General features: G+C 34.9%; 2 protein-coding genes across 5 annotated transcripts; one reads left to right on the forward strand and one right to left on the reverse strand.

Moving 5' to 3' along the window:
• The first annotated feature begins 244 nt into the window (after window positions 1–244).
• LOC112556297 (myoglobin-like) lies at window positions 245–9,230 on the forward strand. 4 transcript variants are annotated; one of them, XR_003097700.1, is made up of 15 exons: window positions 245–500; window positions 1,370–1,465; window positions 1,723–1,842; window positions 2,255–2,373; window positions 2,895–2,909; window positions 3,202–3,301; window positions 3,658–3,775; window positions 4,753–4,804; window positions 5,109–5,178; window positions 5,502–5,577; window positions 6,121–6,222; window positions 6,535–6,631; window positions 7,466–7,631; window positions 8,352–8,431; window positions 8,686–8,747. XR_003097700.1 is itself a non-coding variant. In XM_025225164.1 (15 exons), the coding sequence occupies exons 3-15, from the start codon at window positions 1,418–1,420 to the stop codon at window positions 8,778–8,780; spliced, it is 1,092 nt and encodes a 363-aa protein (XP_025080949.1). In that variant the 5' UTR covers window positions 248–500; window positions 1,050–1,181; window positions 1,370–1,417; the 3' UTR covers window positions 8,781–9,230. The 4 variants fall into 4 exon arrangements, 3 of the variants coding, with proteins under 3 accessions (XP_025080939.1, XP_025080949.1, XP_025080958.1); XM_025225164.1 differs by lacking the exon at window positions 7,466–7,631 and adding an exon at window positions 1,050–1,181 and having other exon boundaries at window positions 248–500; window positions 8,686–9,230; XM_025225173.1 differs by lacking the exon at window positions 7,466–7,631 and adding an exon at window positions 1,147–1,181 and having other exon boundaries at window positions 248–500; window positions 8,686–9,230.
• LOC112556276 (neutral ceramidase-like) lies at window positions 8,224–20,934 on the reverse strand. The gene is made up of 19 exons (XM_025225121.1): window positions 20,709–20,934; window positions 20,154–20,303; window positions 18,229–18,405; window positions 17,677–17,804; window positions 17,160–17,237; window positions 16,659–16,782; window positions 16,243–16,365; window positions 15,489–15,575; window positions 15,260–15,364; window positions 14,564–14,645; window positions 13,724–13,836; window positions 13,371–13,465; window positions 13,111–13,150; window positions 12,869–12,967; window positions 12,154–12,249; window positions 11,732–11,875; window positions 11,295–11,348; window positions 10,865–10,950; window positions 8,224–10,177 (listed from the first exon to the last, which is right to left on the reverse strand). Exons 1-19 carry the CDS (start codon window positions 20,847–20,849, stop codon window positions 9,997–9,999), a joined length of 2,103 nt encoding a protein of 700 aa, XP_025080906.1. The 5' UTR covers window positions 20,850–20,934; the 3' UTR covers window positions 8,224–9,996.
• Between the last annotated feature and the right edge of the window lie 86 nt (window positions 20,935–21,020).

Genomic DNA, 21,020 nt, shown 5'->3' on the forward strand with positions numbered 1-21,020 from the left:
ACTATTAGCGATGATCGCAGCTGCGAATCGCATACTTTGCTAGCGGGTAATTAATTAACGGATGGGTTTTGGAGGCTGAAATTTATAGGTTATGTTTATATCGCCTTTACCGATATCTGAAAAAAACGCAAACCATTTAGTTTGGTCTCTATGTCTCATGTATGTTCAGTATAATGTCAACTGGGTGCTTCTACTCCAACCCTCGCGCGCCGAAAAAGCTAGGGGACGTAACTATTCGACTCTAAACTTGAGTGATTATGTCCCATTAAGGGAGGGCGTTCAAAAGATCGGAACACTTGTACCTTTGTGTAGACTGTAGAGTGCTGCCACACCTTTCCATGAGAGATATATAATGCTTTCAGCAGCGCAAGTATTGCTATAATAGTCCTTGTTTAGTTAGTGTTTGATGTTGAACTTCTAAGAAAAAAAAAAAAAACATGCTGAAGGCTAAAGATTTCCACGTGTCAGACACGCTTGGATTCGTTTTGGAGGAGCCGCTGGTAAAGTTTTCTTTTTATGATTATTTTGCTTGTGCTGGGCTAGTCCTATAGTTTGCAAAACTAGAAACATGAATGTGCGAACCATGAGTTTTGGTACTCCGACCATAACTCACTAAACCTAATTAGGTCACTAATTCAAGGTCAATTAATGCTTGTTGCGCTGACCAGTAACCATAGATATCAGTAGGTACTAATCTGTTTGCATAGCAGTAATTTTTTTTATCATAGCAGTGAGGGGGCAGTGGAAATTGGTGTTTTACGCCGAAACAGCAACATATAAGCTTATATCACGACAAGGCAGCCAGCCCTGTAAACAGCAGGGGCGCCTGGTAGTGTATAATGACTAAAACACTTGCTTGTCACCACTGCAGTGAGCTACTCAGGGTTCAGAACTCGTCTCGGGTCACTCACAGTATGTGACACCCGTCCATAGGACAATTCTAATCTGCACACTAAAGCATTCATACTGTCTGAATGAGACAATGCCACATACTATAATGAACTATGTCCATATGTGACCCTAATTTGCCGTGTGTTTTTATTTTCTAGAGTACACCTGTTTAAGTCGCATAATGATGAATCCTAGTATCTTCTGCCACTGATAATAGGCAAGGCACTGATGGTCTTCTTGCTGTTTCGATTACAGAGTGCAGACTGAAACTAAGCCATGTCACAGTTTGGGTAAAAATGGTTTTGTGGTTTATAGTAGTTTTTGAGTCATTTATTGCATTTGCATGGGCCAGCCTGTTTGATATTGAAAATATCGTAGTACTTTGCAGCAACTGAGTACTTACATGGAATGTCATGTCATTGTATTATCACAAATATCATAAACAAAGAATTAAGAAGTCTTTAATTGGATTGTACAGGAATTTCTGCCAGAATACTTTTCATCATGGAATCTACTGGCCAAAAATATGCCGAGCCTTGTCCAAGGCAACAGGATGAGACATGAGGTTGATAAGGTAAAGTGCACAAAAGTCAACCAACAGATTGGCTGATATTCTTTTTGGTTGGTGGATGTGAAAACGTGAGCATGTGAGTAAGAGAGATGTAAAATAGATTCTTTCATTAAAATATCCTGTAAACGTTTGTGAGTTAATAAATATTGTAGAGATAATTATTTCTGTGACACTCCAAAGTCTTCAGGCTTGTAATTAAATTAAAATATAATCCTCTGCACAACTCAGCTGCATTATTCTCATACGTGTTGCATTTTTAGATGCCTTTGTTGGACCACCAGCATTTACAAGGGCACAGGCAGAAGCGACTCGCCCATTTACAACTTACAATCATTGCATCAGGATATGTATGGCAACATGGTGACAAAGATGCTAGCAAGGTGAGGCAGTCACGTGCAGAGTTTATAGGACAGGCTTTCATTTGTCCTTATTTTTTTTGCCTGTTCATATCTCATTTCTTATCAGCAAGGCCATGTTTATGGGCAGGCAGACACATCTGCCTAGGACCCTATGCTTTTGATAATCGTCAGTGACCCCCATACTTTTGAATAAATAGGGTAACTAGGCTCCAAATTAATCCCTATGCTTCAGGCCCCGTGGGGGCTAAAAATGGGCCTGCTTATCAGTGTTATTTTGTTTCTAAATTTTGTCATCGATATGAAGCATAAATCTATTAGCAAGAGTAAGAAATAAGCATGTACACACATTCAGAGTAAATATTGTACACTTCTGTAAATTTTGCCTACACATACACACTCTCCCTCAGGTACATAAATTTTTTTTTTTTTTCAGTCCATCCCAAAAAGCATTGCAGTGCCTTTATACTACTTGTCTGAAGAACTGGGTCTGCCACCAATCGTATGTCATCCAAGCTTAGCATTAGCTAACTGGGCTCCACTTTTCCCAGACAGGTATGGCATAATTTTCTTTGCTCCTTGTATTTGAAAAAAAAAGGTAACAATTACAGGCCGTCAGGTGGTTCAATTATGCATTGGTGTTCGGTATACAGTCCAATCGGTTTAATTTTAGGCAGACCAGAGGAAGAACAATCTCTCTGACAGAAATTTATTTTGTAGCAAAAGAATCGGCATAGTTACTATGTATGGAGTCTATGATGCAAATAAAGAAACATCAGATTGTGCAACAGAAGGAAACCAGACTGAGTACCTGGCTCACTTACAAAAGAAAACGGGCCTTTGAGACATATTTCCTATTCTGTTCATGCATATATGTGTGTGTGTGTGTGCGCTTGCATGCATGCATGTGCAAGCACGAAAGCAAGAGGAACATATATATCCAGATAGGGTGTAACCTAAGCAAGAAAAGAAATAAAATTATAGTTTGTTATGCTTAAAAAGTATATATCATAGATAATGTTTTCTTAGAGAAAAATCTTATTTTTCAATTTATTTTGTTTTGATATCTGTTTCAGACCCTTATGTTTGGAGTAAGTATTTGATTGCAAATTATAAATTTTAGGACTATTTTATAATGTGTAAAAAAAATAATGAACATTATAATAATAATAAAACATTGTAAAAGGCCTGTTAACCTGCATTAGTTTTATCTCTAAAAATATCTCTGATTAAATTTGGAAAATAGTCATGACTTTTTTCAAAATAATTTTTGTCAACAAAGAACAGTTAGCATGATTCTGCAAAATGCATCTGAAAGTTACACTGAACATCAATTCAAAGAAATTGTTGCCGGTGAACATGAAGTGCTTCTTTCTTGTCTAGAAATCTTCGCTGTCTCTACACGTTACCAGGTGGAGCAGAGGCTGAATGGTTCTTCCTGACTACAGTCATGGTAGAGCTAACTTTTGGCAAGTGTATTCAGGTTGGAGAAATTTCCAATTATAATAGTGATTTGCTGCCCATAGAAAAAGTAAATGCTTAGGAATGAAATTTGTAACAAATCTGATTCCTGTCCTGTTGCTTCTGTTCTCTGTAAATGATCATTGACGATATGTAGCATCCACATTATATTTTTTGGCTGCAGTAGCATACTGAGACAGAAAGGATTGGTTTAACTGGATGCCATTCCCTAAGATTGCCTTACATTTATTACTTGAACTATGCAAACATGTAATTCAATAATGTTTCCTTTATTCAATTCTTTTGGTGCATGTGAACTGTATAACTTTGGAAATGAGTGCCATTTGATCTTTTGAAAAAAAAACCTTTTGTTTCTAGTCCATCTTGTCTGTAGTGACTAGCACTAAAGAGGAGAATGAAGGCCAAGCTATCCAGGGTTTAAGCCATATAGCTGATGTGGTGAAGCAAATGGAGGAAGTCTTGTCACACATGCATGGTAAGCATTCACGTTAAACAAATTTTCCTTTTCTTTTCATAATTGTTGGGCTTGACTACCTATAGTGTGTTGTATTTTAATGTGGGATATGATAGTAGTGCTATGATCTGTTTTTAATATCCTAGTTCTAAATTTTGATTTCTGTTTATTGGTCAATCTGCATCTTGCATAGTCTTCACATCCAGAATTATGTACCCATTAACACACATATATATATTTACAATCACTCACAGTGAGTTAAATATCATTCTTGTGTGTGGTAATTGTAATCAATGCAAGCAAACATATATACACAATCACACACAGTGAGTTAAATATTGTCTTTGTATGTGGTAACACAGTGTGACCATCTTGTAATCAGTGCAAGTTTGGACTGGGGTCAATAGCTCAGACAGGTATGCTGGATCAAGATGGTGAAGACAATGGTAGCATAGTGTGGCCATCTTGTAATCAATGCAAGCTCAAAATGGCCGCCAAAAAAGCTTTTACAGAAGTGTTGCATGATCTGCTTTTAACCAATATGTGTAGCATGATTCAAAGCCATCTGAAGTAAATGTGCACACACACATATCATGCCGGAAGGGCTGTTCAGCATGACTGAATGCCATTTCTACTTTTCTGACACAAATGACACTGCAGTGCTATCTGCTTCAACATAAACATCTCCAGTCATATACAGGCATCGATTTGGATGTTTACTTTCTTAGCAGAAAGTAGCTGAAGCCATGGTAGACAATAATGCTAGAAAATCACAAATTTTTTTTTTTTTTTACCATTTGAGTTTTGGAACAGTGAGTCAGAATCAGGGAAGAGTCACTTAAAAAACATTTTGACATGACTTCACCATGCAGAGTGTATGATTGTGCCCAGAAAGGGCTGATGAAATATGCTTGAAACAGCTAAAATCTGCAAATGAACTGTTTTACATTTTCCAAGCTATGTAATTCTACTCTAATGTGCCCTTCTTTTTCTCTTAGATAAACTTACTTCTGGCACATTCTTCAATGTACTCAGACCTTACCTTGGTGGGTACGTATGGATTTATAAAATATCTTAATGGATTCCAAAAAATTCAAGGCAATGCTGTTTTCTGTATTGCTATTGTTGATGTCATCATCATAGTTATTCTCAGCATTTTTTTTATGGATAAATTAATACTTGATGTGCCTGATAGAATTAGTTCACTGGTTAGGAAAAGACTCAGAGCTTTGCATCCTCTTTTTTCAAGTGTTTTCTTTATCACATTTCAATTAGTCACTTATAGTCATCAGTACTGAAGAAATGTAGGAGGTAATGTATTTGTAGAGATAATGAAGGTATAATGAAACTGCAGATATGGTGGAGAAAGCAGTCCTTTACCTGAAGGAGTAGTTTTTGAAGGCATCTCTGACCAGCCAATAAAGGTGAAATAATGTTTCAGCTTTAATGAAAAATTTTAGTATGTAATCATAACTTCATTTTGTTCAGGGATACAATTTTCTAGTTTGCATTTTTAATGAAAAGGTTGCACTTAAAATGTTTTTAAGGATCCTTTTTAAGACCTTCAAGATTGTTCATAATCTGATATATATATATTTAGAGAGAGAGAGACAACTGTTTTTTTGGCATTTTAATTTGTTTTAAGGATTTATTGTACATTTTGTATTATGATGATGCTAATCATTTTAAATGTTATAGTTCCAACATCATTGTCAAAAGTAAAGTATCCCACAATTACATTTTGCAGGCTTTTGGTGGAAGTGCAGCTCAGAGTGCCACTTTGCAAGTTCTGGATGCTCTTTTAGGCATACAGCATACAGATGGTACATAGAAAAAAAGCACAGACTCTTCTCTCTTTGGCAGAGAAACGATCCTTGTCCTTAGAAATCTCTGTACTTATGTCTGAAAACATTTACTGGTCTAAGTAAAGGACTATAGTTAATGGTGGTCAGGAAGGCAATGGTATCACATTACATTTACTAATAAAGAATTAATGTTGGGCAGGAAGACAGTAGTATCGCATGACACGGACTCAGAATTAATGGTGGTAAGGACGGCAGAAGGATAAGTATTATGTGTAGAGGTGTTCATTCCATGATGCAAGCAGTAGTATAGCATGTCCAATGGCACAACAGTTGAGCACTTGTCACCAATGGATCAGATGTTGGGGTTATCTTGTCTGGAATGCTATTCTTTCATTGCATTCGCACCTCTTTATATGTCAGCTGTTTTGCTATGAGATAGCCTTAGTTGCTGACTTGGTATGAAACATCAGTTCTCTTGCCATGGTATGCAATAAGCTTTAAAATAAGTTGAAGAAAATAACACTAGCATCTTTTTTTCATTTTTGCAACTTCCTTTTGCAGGTGAGAAAAGCTTCTTAATGACAATGCGGACATACATGCCTCCCTCCCATAGGCAGTTTGTGGAAGCTATTGAAAATAAATCCCATTCTGTGCGAAAATTCGGTGAGTGTACAAGGCATAGTGTAAATGAAGCAACTGCCACTTAGCAAAAAAATTAAATCAGCACTGATAAAATGGGTAATCAGTCTTAATTGTACAACAAAATAGGCCTTTTAGTTCAAATCATCCCTTTTTTTAAGTGTTAATTTATCCTTAAGCTTGTGACTTTTTTTTTTTTTAAATCATTGCATGGTAATGCATGCACATTTCCCCCCTTCTTGTTGAAAGGTCTTTGGAAAGGAAGTTTGAGAATAATGCAAAGTGTTTAAGATGGACCACTGTGAATAAACAGAAATGTATGTCATTGTGTTTCAGTTGAGTGCAGCAATAACAGTGATCTTCATAAAGCCTACAACACTTGTCTTTCCGCTGTCGCCAGATTCCGAAGCTACCATATCCAAATTGTCACCAAGTGAGATAATCATCACCCCATCTCTTTAATTTCCTGACTAGTGCAAGAAAATGCATTTTTTTTGTGGTAGGAGAGAAACAATTGTTTTTCAGATAACTGTTCTCACAAACACTATTCACATGTAAGAAAAATCCAGAAAATGCTGTAAAAGTGCTATCTTGTGCCTGAAAACAGCTCAGTATCGTTTAATTTTCTTCAGATATTAAGAATACTTCCTTCTTGTCCCCATCGCTTGGACCCAAAATGTGAAATAACAAGTAACAATTTTTATGTACTTAACGATTCATTGTTCAAGTACCCAGGGCTTCTTCAGCCAGTGAACTATGGGCAGTGTAATAATGTATGGAAGATGAGGTATGAACACTTGTGCAATACAGCCCTGGTTCACAGAATTTTCATTCACCGATCTGAACCAGAATTGTGTAGACAGTTATGTATGCTTCATTCATTTATTTGACTGGTACTGGTCATTGGGGGCAGCACATGAATAGATGCAGCAACTGGAAAATTTACCTCCAGCTTTGGCATTGAAGATTTCCACATTTTGGTCTTGCAGTCAGCTCGGTTATGGACCATCTCTCGTTTTTGTTCTGAAGCGCTACAAGGATGCTTATTACGAGTATGAGTTCTGTGCCATACAAATCTTGTGATTATTAATATTATTACTATTGCTCTGTGAAAATGCTAGGAGTCTGAGTCCCCTGTTGTTGGTTTCATCTCTGTCAAATTTATCCACCGTTTATGTTCATTTCTGAGCCAACCTTAGCATTTCAGTCACAGAGTACAAGGATGTTTTTGGTATTGCCTTTATAACATTGTCTTGGCTGTTGGTAGAACTCCTCCACTTTATTGTCTTGATGCCTGGAAGTCGGAGCAAATACTTGGACAACGGTGACATTGGATATGGGTGTACAGCTGATGATGACTGACCAAATTCCCATGTGTCCTCACCATGTTTGTGTCTGGCATCTTCTCCATTATACCAGAGTTTATGACCCTTGTAAGTCTATCTCACTTCTGCCAGTGTCCCATCTGTACAACTCTAGGCAAGTTCTTTCACTTTGCCACACGAGTGCGATGTGCTGACATTCCACATACTAGTAGATGTTCCTTCTCTCAACTCTATATAAATCTGCTTTGGTTCCAGTAGTACATTTTCCTGAAGCCTACCAGAAAGGTTTGTATCATTGTTGATCTGGGCCCCAACCAATCACACTTGAACTTATGTAGTAAACATTCATAGTCCTTCATCTGGCTTTAAGCATTTGGTGGCACCCATCTTCCACTCTAAGTAAACCATAGCTAGTAGGTCAGCCTGGTCATGAACATGTGGACACTTGACCCTGATTGATACTTTCATTCCAGAAAGCCTTTGCCTGCTAATGCCATGTTAACATGATGGTTTTCTGTAGGAGTTTACTTCCTTAGCCTGATTCCCCCCAAGGTGGGGCAATTTTCCCTTAGCTAATGTCAATGCTAGCATGGGAATCAGTTGGGGAGGTCTATGCCATCCACTCCCCGCTCCAAGTGGCAAACATGAAAAGCTTGTGCTACCTCAATGTGCAAAAAGGCAGGAGCAGAAGAAGCAAGACTACTTTATAACAATTTTTTTTTAATTTATGGAGTTTAGTTAAATTCTGAATGTACAGAAAATCTAAGTGTAAATTTAAGTGTACAGCATTTTGTTGCATTTAACTTGTACCCAATTATCCATGTTAAGGTACATCATTCAGGCCCGTGCCAACAAGACTACAGGGAAAAGGTTTGAGAGCCTGGACAACAAAGGAACAGGGGGCACAAGTAAGTTTTCTTGTAACAATCCTGGAAATATTAGTCTTTATTTTGTAACCCACATTGAATGATAGCATTTCATCCAGATACATCCAGGTCAAATTTAGGTATGAAGATGCACATGAAATTGATGTAAAAAATGGTAGACTGAGATTTTTTTTCCCCTACTAGCTAGATGTCCTGCAGATAAAATAAGTGTAACACTTTCTTTTAGAAAATTACCCTTATCTTTACTTGAGACTGCTTGTTTTTGTATTTTCCAGACCTCATGCCTTTCTTAAAGACCCTGAGACAAGACACAATGGCGAAACTAGTTCCCAGTGACAATACACAAAATGGAAAGAGTGCTGATAACTGATTTCATTTTGTGGTTTTCATATGCTATGTAAATTCTTATGTCTAAGGAAAATAGCTGTTACCTGAAATAATAAATCCTAGGGCTAGATGTGACGATAAACTGCATGTCACTCAATATTTTTTTATTTGCATTTATCATTGCTATATAGATTATCAGGTTTTTAAAAAATATTTCTTATATGTTGTTTTGAAAACTCTTGTGATAAGTTTTCTCCCTCTACAAGAGCATAAAGATTTCAAAGACCTGTCATAAAAAGCATTTTAAAGTAATTAAAGGCACAAGTTTTTACAATGACAAGTTTTTTTAAGATTCATTATGTTGTTTTGATTACTCTTGTGATATGTTTTCCTAACTCTTCAAATAAATTTTACAGAAGACGTTTACTTGGGATGGGTCTATAAAATGGTAACTTATTTGATCTGTTCATAATAAAAATAGCATTGAAACAAACAAAAAAAAAATTTTTTTTTTAAATAGCACCTAAAAATTCTTATGTCTAATGTATTATGCCCTATTTCAGTTTAATTCACTCACTGACAATGACTACACACTACCAGTGTTGGGAAAAAAATCAACAGCTGAATTCACCAAATAACAATTAAAATGAAGGAGAACACAAAAGTTATAATATTTTCTGTGCAGGAATAATAACAGAAACAATCGTACACTTCTGCTTTAAAAAACAGAAACCATGCACATTATAAAATACAATACTTTTTGCTCCACTGCCAAGTCAATGTGGTTTCTCAAATATACATATTTACAGATAATAATCTTTAAAAATTAAACACTACCGCTTTTAAGTATGTCAACATCTTTAATTTGAAAATGATCCAGGATTTTGAAAGAGAACAGAATTTTCAGACTTGCAGTACTCAATGAAAGCCTTTAGTACAGTTCCTCGTGGACATAGAAAAGTGCAGCAAGTAAAAATGTAATATTTCTGAGGAACTTTGATTTTAAAGGGAGCTTCATGGTCATAAAAGCTGCTTGCTCATATGCTAAATTAATTTAAAATAACTTTAATTGCTAATTTTGTTACTTAACTTTTTTTTTCATTCACTTGTGTATTTTTTTCTAATTCACAATTCTGCATCCAGAGCATTTTAAGCTCACAAGTGAACAACTAACCAAAACCTTCTGTTAATTAAAAAATATTTTGAAGGAATTTTTTGTTTGTCACTCTCAAAGTAACATTTATAATGTGGTGACAGTGTTATTTTTTCACCATAAACAAACTGCTTGACCCTTCAAAAGATGTCAGACTTCCAAAAATACTCTTAGATGTTCCAAAGTGACGAATACGATAAGTACCAGGTGTTTGGCCTTCTGGAATGTCCCATCGAATAATTGCATCACTCTCACCCAGTAGAAGGTTGTCATTTATCCACTGGTATCTGCAGAGAAATAAAAGGGAATATTTATCTAGCTTTTCAAAGAATGTTAACTAATATTTGTCAAATATTTGGGAACAACCTTCAAAGCACAAAGCAGATCTAACTGCTGTGCTCACTAGATGTTAATCAAGACCAGATAAAAAAGAAACAAAACATAAAATTTAACACACACTTGGATGTATTGTTTAATAACATAGATGAATTTTACATCCTTCATCCCTTAAAAAAAAAGGTACTGAAGATAAAGAAAAGAAAAGCACAAGACAAATAACTTTAAAAGAACTCTTATGTGTGTTAAATTTGAAAAAGAGAACATTCACTTATTTTAAACTTTTCCTTTTTTTGTTAAATTAGCATTCCTTTTAAAAATAGGCATTTCTTCACAATTTAGGTGGTGTTAGTTACAGTATCTGACTGCCTAGCAGTCAAGTAAATGTGGATTTTCAACAATCCTTGCTTGACCAAATTGTGAAAGTTTAATAAGTTGATTGGCTTAATTAAATATTTCTTTCTGCATTCTTGTGATTGTAATAAATGTAACTACAAGCATTTTGTGAAAAGCTTATGGTCAGACAGAGTTTTGCCATAATATATTGAAGCAAAATTTAGAAGCACTCTACTTGAGTAATCATCTGACTGTGTAATAGTGCGCCTAATCATGTCCTAAACACCAACACAATGCCATACCTAGTCTCCCAATCCCTGTCTGTGAAAATAACTCTCCAGGATCCACTTTCTTGCTTTTGTTCCACTGTCAGGAATGTGCCGTTTAGCTGTTTTGAGAAAAGAGTGTTATCACAATCCAAGAATGGTAACAATAAGAGGAATAATATTTTATACATCTATAAAAATAAAAATGCCAAACCTGAAGATTTTGTGTCATAGTTACGACTTCTATCTGCCAACTGCCAATGTAGCTATCTTGTTTCTCCAGAAGATTTAAACAGGATTATGTGTCTTGCACATTTCTTCAAGCTAAAGCCAGCTGTGCTCATGATAACAATAATGTAAGGATGAGTGCAAAAGCACTGCATTTGAATAGTATTAAAACTGAATTGTATCAAAATAGTATCCTATTCTTCATGTTTATTGAAAATATTTACTTTTTGTTACTCACCCGTAAATCATTTCTAGGGTTTGCACTGACAAATCTGACTTGCACTACTGAACCCTGAAAAAAGAAGGGGAAAATGAGACATATTTTTTATATCTTAGTAGAACTCTAAAGTTGTGTGTTTCTATAGAAACTCATTGTCTCAGTTGTAATAAGAAATCCATGCATCTCATTAAACAGAATCCAGAGAAAGAATGTCAAGTTTTTATTGCATCTTTGTTTTGTGAAAAGATGATGTCTAGAAACGTAAGGTCACCCCAAAGAATTTCACTTGCTGTGTTTATACAAAGTTGCATAAATTGAAGATTACATGAATGTTACCGCTATGTGTTTAAGGCTGTTTTGATTATCTATGTGGAAGTGCTGGGTATGAGGAAAGGAATAGGTGAGAACAAATCGAAAATTTCTCCAAAAACTAACAATATGCACAAGCAACTTACTGGCTGGTAAGAAGGCTCAGCATCAGTCTTTACATCACCAAACTTTTTTCCCACAGGAGATGAGTCAAACAGAACACCTGGCAAAAATGACCATTGCTGTCCCAATAGATTTGGGGGGTTTGGACCAAGAGACACGGGTTTGCCCTTTGAATAGAAAATAAAGTTAAAATAGCCTTGAATAGAAAACAAGTAAAGAAAATTAAAATTCATTGTTACAGTTGACAATATCTTTGTAAAGGTGTGACCTTTTATACTAAGAAGTTTATTTAAATCATTGAGGAAAAAAAATATTGCATGAACATGCTTGTGCACATGACACACACAAAAACAAAAAAAGCAAAACTTAAGCATACAAATGCACAAATAAAGAGGCAATCCACTGAGACTGAATCAGCCTAACAAGAATTAAGCTTAATTTATACCTTAGCAAGAGCCTCTGCCAAGATCTCAAAATTCTGAATATAAGCCTGAAGTGTGTGAGGCCCATAAATGGTAGATGCTGCCTCATATCGTTGTACCTGTAATGAAGAGAAAATCGGTGTAAAACTTTAAAAATTCAAAATAATGCTCAAAACAGTCTTTAAGTCCCACCTCATGTTACCCCATTTAAAAAATATCTTTCAAGATAATATATTTTTAAAATGGGACAAGAGATATTGATCTAAATTTGACAAATGACTGTTTTTGATCAACTTATAGAATAAGAAAACTTGTATTACACAACTGTACTCATACCAAAGGGTGATTACAAACATTGTTGAGTGTACCAGATAAATGATGAAATAAACAAACAGCACTGCCAAAAATTAAGCTGTCAGTAAGAAGCATGTTGTCTCTGTACTCTGCATCATACTTTATCAAAGTAACAAAACAATGAGCCACGCACCAATGCATGCATGTGCATCCCTACAACTATAGCCACCTATACATAAGACACACACATTCATTCAAGCACACATTTTCTACTCATTTTTGGATAGTAAATTTGATATTTCATAAGTCTTGTGAACTTTTAAGCTGTTTATATTTATAAATTATTAGCATGATTAAAAGAAAATCATTAAAATTGTGCACACTTGCCAAAACTGAGAATACACATTTTTATCAATAAAATGACATCACACATTCTGACCACACCTGGTACTCCTCAAATGTAGCTACATAGTGGGTATAGTCATTGGACAAACCAGCAATGACTGAACTGGTATCCAATGGCAAACCATTTGAAATCAGCGTCTGCAACAGAATAATTTGTCTTAAATGTAAATGAAACCTACTGTTTATTATTTATACTATTTTGTAGCTTTATATTTTCTTTTATCTAGGAAAGAAATTAGATAAAGAAAAATAAACAGAATTCAAAGTTATTTAAATATTACCTGGACAACAGCATCCCGTGTTCTTCTTCCAGACATAGTTCTGCAATCACAAAAACAGTCTGCCATTACAAATTCCACCAGTGTGCACATACTGACAAATGCACAATAAAACACATATGAACATACCTCTGAAAAAAGATTTAGATATTAAATGTGATGAGACAAACTCAGCTTGTAGACTATAATAGATCAGTAATGGTATCTTTATGAGTATTCTATGCAGACAAGTGGTAAATAGCTTGATGTTAAATGTAACGTACGTGAACTCGCCTGGCACAGCAATGATGACAAATTGTCCAAGCTTTAACAGCTGCACATCCACTACTTGTGGGTGCCACAGGTAGGGAAATGAAATCTAAAGCAGGCAAACCTTCACTTTAATGCATTAACAATGTCCTATTAATAAATCTGATGAAACATGTCAGAATACAGAAACAGTAATGTTTGTGTGGATTTTAGGTTTGGTATTGAGATTAAATACTGAGACTGATAATGCAGGTATTAATTAAAGTATTTATAATCAGGTGGTAGAGATAAATATAGTATTTTAGAAAGTGTTTTGTGTGAAATTCTCACATGAAATATATGCAAATTCAGTGACACATATATTCACCTCTCCTGTGTCTAGCAGAATGGGTTTTGGAGCATGACAGTTCACTTGCTCTTCAGTAGGTGTCTTGAGCACATCTCTGACAGCATTCCAAAAAGGATTACTCGTGTTGGTGCCTAAAAGGTCAAAACAAGGCAATCATCATAGCCACACATAACTAGAGCGTTGCCATGGAAGCAGGTAAAATGTTAAACACAAAATGCAAGAACCATTTATACCATCACACCCATTAAAATAATGGCAAAGTCAAAGTAAAGAACAGTCATCTAACCTCTCAGTCACTAGAAAGTCAGGTTTTACTATTCTCAGGGCAAACTTTCTGTGAGGGTGGTAACCATCTATCCCTAACTGCCTTGATCTTCCCCAATCATCTAAGGAGTCAGGTACCCAGTCAACAGCTGGGTTGACTTGGAGAAAGTTTGATACACCATATCATTATCAAGCAGTTGCCTCAAGGTTTAGACATCTGTACTCTTAACCACTCAGGTTTTCACTTTACCAATCACTCAGATTAAGTGTATGAAGCCAAAGGCTTTTTTTTTTTTAGCAATAGCTATAAATTATGAAGACAGGTATTTTATTATACACAACTTTTTATCAAATTTATATCTCTAAACAGTGCTGTGAGGATGGGAAATCTGGAATGCACTGCATGCAAATTTCTTACCTAGCTTAGATCCAGGTCTACAGAAAAATGTTCCATATGTCACCGTATTTACGAATATTACATTTATTTGCATGATTTTTTTTATGTAAATTTTTTTTCAAAAAAATAACCAGTTATGTTTTAGTACCAGTTTTAAAATGCTGTTTTAAAGTCAAAGCTTTTCTATACTGTTGTACCTTGCTTGAAGTCAAAAGCCCCAGGTCCATCAATGGTACCAGCAGCAAAACTGTAACCCAAAGCTGGCTTGCATGTCTTTACCTTTAGGATGAAAGAAAGATATCCTGTGACACTGCTACATTATGTTACTTAATTATGATAGTCCTGTTTTATTCAAAATACATTTCAACAAAACCTGCAAAGCTAGGGCAAACAGAAAAATTAAATTTTCCTTGTTAATTTTTTTTTCTTAAATACATGTAATTACCAAACCTAACTATTAGGAGCCACAATTGGTTTTAATCCAAATGAAAGACCCCAACACAGCCTTCTATAGCAGTCAAGAGTGGAGGTACCTATAGATACGCCCCCTAGTGGCCGGGATCACTAAACCCATTTACCTGAGGCAGTAATCCGTTTAGTTAAAGTGGTAGCTTCTAGTAGTCGGGCTGTTTGGTTAAACAAAAGCCAGTAATAATTTTTCACTTAATTTCAAATAAAATAATAAATAACAAATCTATAAAGTAGTTCTCAAAACAAAAATATTCTTTCAACATACTGTTAAGTGGTACAGATCTTATTTGTATTTATGTCTTGTTTCTATTTTTGTACAAACTGATCTTTTAAGCGTTGCAACAATATTTTTAAACTGACAGGAGATAGACTACAGCAAAATTTCCAGAAAGAGTTGCCACCAAAAGGGAAGTTACCCTTACCTTTGTTGTGGAGTTTAACACTACTTCCACCTCTGTCATATTGACATAACTGTGTCTGAAGTCAACAGATCCAGTCAGTTTCTTGCCAGCTGAAGAATAGAGTTCCTGGAATTAAATTAATGAACATTATTAAGAAGACAGATAAGAAAATTCGGACATATACTGGGACTGTAGGTCATCTGAGAATGGATCAGATTGAAGATATATCTTAAAAAGTTGAATTGCTTACCAAAGCTTTCATAAACTGATTTCTTCCAATGATCTGAGTGCTCTCAAACATGTCCTTTCCAGGCCCAAAAGCAATACACAGCTCATTCTGAAAAAGCAAACCAAAATAATTTGTCATGAGCTGATCTTTATCATCACTAACACTGATATGTCTTTATACCTAATACACTTTGAATTCAAGTTGAAAATTGCTTAAAGTGACCTGAATACTTCAATTGCAAATAAGAATCTAAAATTTGAGGTGGAGGAGGAAGGAATCGGAAGGCTACAAAAAAAGTAATTCTCAAGTCTCATGTTTATAAACAAGACTGACCAACCCATAAAATTATTTCCATCTCCTGATTCCAACAAAATTTACAATCAGCTTTTATGCCATGATATTTCATAAACACGTCAGGACTCTCAGTGTTTGAGATATATCTTTTAGGTGGGTTTTGGGTGAAAAAAGCGGCAGGGTCCAGCCAGGTGATTATAGGTTAATTTCTTTGTCATCTTACCAGACGTTACAAATGTCTGGTAACCAAAACATGCACGCAAGAGCTTTATGGATTTCAAACATTTCTTTTTGCCTACTACTGGTACAGATGGTACTAAATACTTTATGCAATTTAAAAAGGACATAGTCAGAAATTCAAGAGCAGAAAATTTAATGCTCTAATATTAGAATCCAGCAAATGATGTAGATCACTCCCATACAGAAGCTAGCACTGTTGAAAAAACACATCACAGAAAGTGCTACAAAAATGCTGATTTACCTCTCCATGGCAAGTGCTAGTTAGTATATCACAAGGGAGACCACTATCTGTACAGTGAGGCCCCTTGGTATTAGGTGAAACGTCTCCTTCATTGCTTTGGGCAAAAGCAGCAACAAACTGACCCTGATCATCAATAATTGAAATATTAAAAGAGCAGCAACAGATATTCAGATACTTCAAGTATTTTGGTGTTTAAGACTTTAGACGTTCCATAAAAAAAACCCAAAATCTTATGAAACCATATGATTGTAAAGTTAAACCAAAAATCTTAATGCAAAAAAAACTAATGAAATGATTGTTGCAGTGTAAAAATGCTTTTTAAGCATTTAGCTTAGTTCTTTAAGGCTAACACGAATAAAACCATTCTTTAAAACTCTGAAAAGGAAGATGTCACTCAACAAATAAAAAAAACTAACAGGAATCGACAAGTTTCCACGAGCCAGCATGTAACGCTCAAAGAGTTGTTCAGCATATCCTTTGTTGTCACTGCTGATAAGACCGTTTGTATTGTTCATACTTGTGCAATGCACTGCATACCAGCTGAAACAACAGCAATAAAAAAAAATTACATTTTGTGTTTATGAAACAGGAAAAATAAAGACATGAAACAGACTTAAGGATGTAGATGTATTATTAGTTCTCACAAAAATTAAAGCACCATTACACTATCCAGGACACAAATGAGCTACTTAAATACTAAATATCTTGAGTAATCTTGTTTTTGCACTCTTATTTCAACCTGAAAACTGTTAGTAAAACTTTTTTGTGCAGCTTGGGCATATTTCTTGATAGCCTACCCCTTCTTCAAGTCTATAAACTTTTCTTCTATACATGAACAAACTGGTCTTTAAGTTAAGTGCATAAACACTGTATTTCCCATAAGGAAACTAATTTATTTAGCTCACTGTCATACATACTTAATAAGGCCAATGGGGTGCCCTGCTGCATCATCAATTCGAAGGACTGTCATGTTCTTGTCCACGTCATATTTGTACCTGCCAGGGAAATATACTTGGGTAACATACATATTACTTTCAAAGTCTCCTTTATTCCAGAAGTCAATTTACAATTCAAAAGTATGCAGTAATTACAATGAGTTGATTTACCATTATTCAACAATAATTTTGCTTATCTTTAGTAGTTATGTTCTTGGTATTAGCATGGCTGTCACCAATTTGTACAGTTAAACTTTTAAACTCTAAAGAAAAAAAAACCACGGACAGTAAAAATGGTAAAAGACTGTGACTAGGGTTAAAGATATTAATACTTCTAAGCTAGTCCCTATGAAAGACAAGCTATCTTTGAAAAAAAAATACATAGAACAAATACTTCACACAAACTTTTGTTACTCTTTAACATGTGGATGGTTGACTGCATGAACATGAACGCACACAAAGAAACCCATAACCATAAAAGAATTCATACACAACATACTTTTGTCTTTCTTCTGGTGGATTATTAAGATACCCTGTTGGACTTCTGTTAATGCTAGAATCCAGCAACTCCCCTTCACTAATATAAAGGTTTGCTGGCCGCAAAGTCTTATGTGCCAGTTGAATACTCTGTGGTACAGGAAAAAAACATACATTGAAATGAAGGTTGTTTTGTAGAGAAAATATCTCACATTTGCACCAGTCTCCATGCGCACATGTACATGCATTCTTTACTCATATCTACAAATGACCATAAAAGAATGTTCCCTTTCTCCTTGCATAAATATTTTTTCCCAATGGTACTGTCTGGCAAAAAAAAAAAGTCAGTGTTAAACATCACTTGTCAATAATTTTGCATCCTGACATGATCAATCATTATTTAAAAATAAATGGCACTGGAGAAAGTTTGCTAAGCTTATTGTAAAAATTACACATATCACTAAAATGCAGAGCTAAAGGTACTGTACAACATATTCTCAACAGAAACACTTATTCTTTGTAATTTCTAATTACTTTTCTGTTAGACCTATGAAGAACAACTTTGCCACACTACCTGCACAATGCCCTTCACCAGTGCCTCAAAAGTTGCATTCACAAATCCAAGAGAGGTAATATCAAACAACAAATACTGATGAAAGCCACCTGGTCCTGAGTGAGTATGAGTACCACTGATTACAACATTTCGCTCCGTGTACAAGTCACCATATGTTGCTTTCAACTGCTTTATTACCTAAGTCACAGACATAAGAAAAATCTATAATTCATGTTCTTTTGTCATTGACAATACATGAAATTTATTAGAAATGTTTACTACTGGAACAAACAATTAATTTTCACCTTATGACATTTTCTCACATATCTTTATCTCATTTGAATCAATTAGATGAATTGCTTCTAAAGTTTCGATCATTTTTTAATCAGATGCATTATTTCATTCAATCATTATTGACATCATTTATTAATACCCAAAACAGTATTTTTGCAGAAAGTTACATGCATTGCCCATGGATCTTATTCATGCTTGGCTCTTCTGGTTTTCCAAACTAAGTCCTCATGGTTACAAGGGACTTCTGTCTGTTGCTCTATACAAATGATGACAGATATGATATGGTGGCCAGACTCTCATTTCTTTCATATGCAAGTGATTAAAAAAAAAAATGAAAGTACTGAACTAGAAAAATTTGGGGAGACAAAGACACACACTTTCAACATAGGTGTTGAGTGTATTGCAGGCCTGTTTTGCTTTTAAAAAGTGTCTCAGTTTAAAATAACTAAAATGAAAATACATGCAGTTGACCAATTTCATAGAATTAAAGTTTAGATAAGGTTAAATATTATTTAATAAATGCATGCTATGCATGTGACATATGGTAAAGTAGGCCTATGTGTGTAAGCCTTTGTTAACATTTATTTACACATAATAGTAGACTCACAGAGAGCAAACAGCAAATCTAAATGTTGTAACTGTCAGGTTTTACATTTTTTTCTGAGAACTACCTTGAGAAATGCTTACTTCTTAATCTATTTTCAAATCAAACTGCAGACTCCTAGTTCAAAAATTTTCAACAGTATGATTTAATCACAGAAGTGCCACCAAATATAAGTTATAGTTTAAATTTTGTAGAGATCCATTCTTTCTATTGTAGAGTTGTAAGAATAGTGGTTGAATTTAGCTTTTGCCTAGGGAAAATTTTGGAAAATGAACAGCTGTCTGATAACAAAGATGTGGGTTATATCTATCTGTAAGTGATCTGCTTTAGAGTAAGGGTCATAACCTACCATACACTGACACTGAGCTGACACTGATAACCATTGTGAAAGAAAATCACATCTTTAAAAGATTTAGATAAATGACTTATATGCTACAATTTGGGTGGGGAAAAAAAACCAATACACTTTTAAAAAGTGGTCTTCAACGTTTAGTTTTATGCTGGATCAGGACAGATGCCACACAAAAAGTTCTTTTAATCCGCTGCAAATTTTGAGGTCAAACAGAAGGCCAAAAGCAACTAAAGAATATAGTCATTTCTTGTTAACATAGTGTAGCCAACATACATGTAAATTATATATATATGTATAATTCTGAATGAATCCTGAAACAATTTGCTCTTAAATTTACTAACAGCAAGTTCTGTTTAAAAAGCTTTTTCTATGTTCGCTTTTTCTATGGCTGACAAAAGTTGAGAATTTAACAACTTGCTAATGAATATAATGAATATATATAAGTCTATCTGAGCATAACAAACCTAATCTGATAACTTTATATGAAGCTTAATTATACAAAAGCAAAATCCCTCAAGCTATGAAACAGCCTTCCAAAAAAGAGACAATGATGACAAAATGTGTATAAGTAAAATAAGCCAAGGCCAAGAGCTTAAATTACAAATATTTCATGTGATACATCACGTGATCTCAAGCAGGAAACAGAACCAAGACAATAAAATGTGGACATTTTAAAATTGACTCTGCATATCTTACCTCTAGTTTCACACCCTGGGACACCATACAGGAGTCTGCATTTACAAAGACAAAACGTTTTTCTCCTGCTTTGTCTGCAAACACAAAAGCTCGGCTGAACTGTCTCATGTGAATGCCGTTTGCTGTTTGCCCAGGTTTGGCATATCCCATCTGTAGTTTTATTTCAACACATTAATTTCAGCTAATATAATTATTGCAAATAATACAAAAAATTGCAAGTTATAAAAAGCACCTTATAATCACCATTTTATTCAGTAAATACTTTGCTAATGAACCAGTTCAGGTAAAGGGTGTATACAATATCAATATTATGAATCTTTCTAGACAAAATACTTTGAATATATAACTGAAATATGCTAAAATCCTATATCATGCAAATAATATATATTGCCCGTATTCAATAACATGATGTGATTTAAAGCATTTGTATTTCCAATCCTCATGTCACCAACACAGTATTTAGCACATATGATTATCATCTATGTGGTATATGCACAGCACTTGCAAAATGTATTCTATATTGTAGCTCAATAACAAGTTATATTTCCTTCTCACCAAATTGACTTCTGCTGCCGGACCAGTAATATCAAAAATTCCAGCTCCAGCTTGAAATTCTGCCTGACCCGACACATTTAGACTGTATGCTAGGAGGCAAAGTAAAATCCCGAGGACATTCACGCAGTTCGGAAACTTCATCTTAGTTAACCTCAAAGCAATACATGAACGGACACAACAGTAGGTCCTTCCTAGCGAAAAACCATTCAAGTTATTTATAGTGAAAAGCTTCACATGACTTGATCACATGACAATAGGCCATACCAACAGAACGTACACGGTTATTAGCATTTTTTGTGTGCGTTTGATTTA

This window comes from Pomacea canaliculata, linkage group LG1 (genome assembly GCF_003073045.1).
Source record: "Pomacea canaliculata isolate SZHN2017 linkage group LG1, ASM307304v1, whole genome shotgun sequence".
NCBI lineage: Eukaryota > Metazoa > Mollusca > Gastropoda > Architaenioglossa > Ampullariidae > Pomacea > Pomacea canaliculata.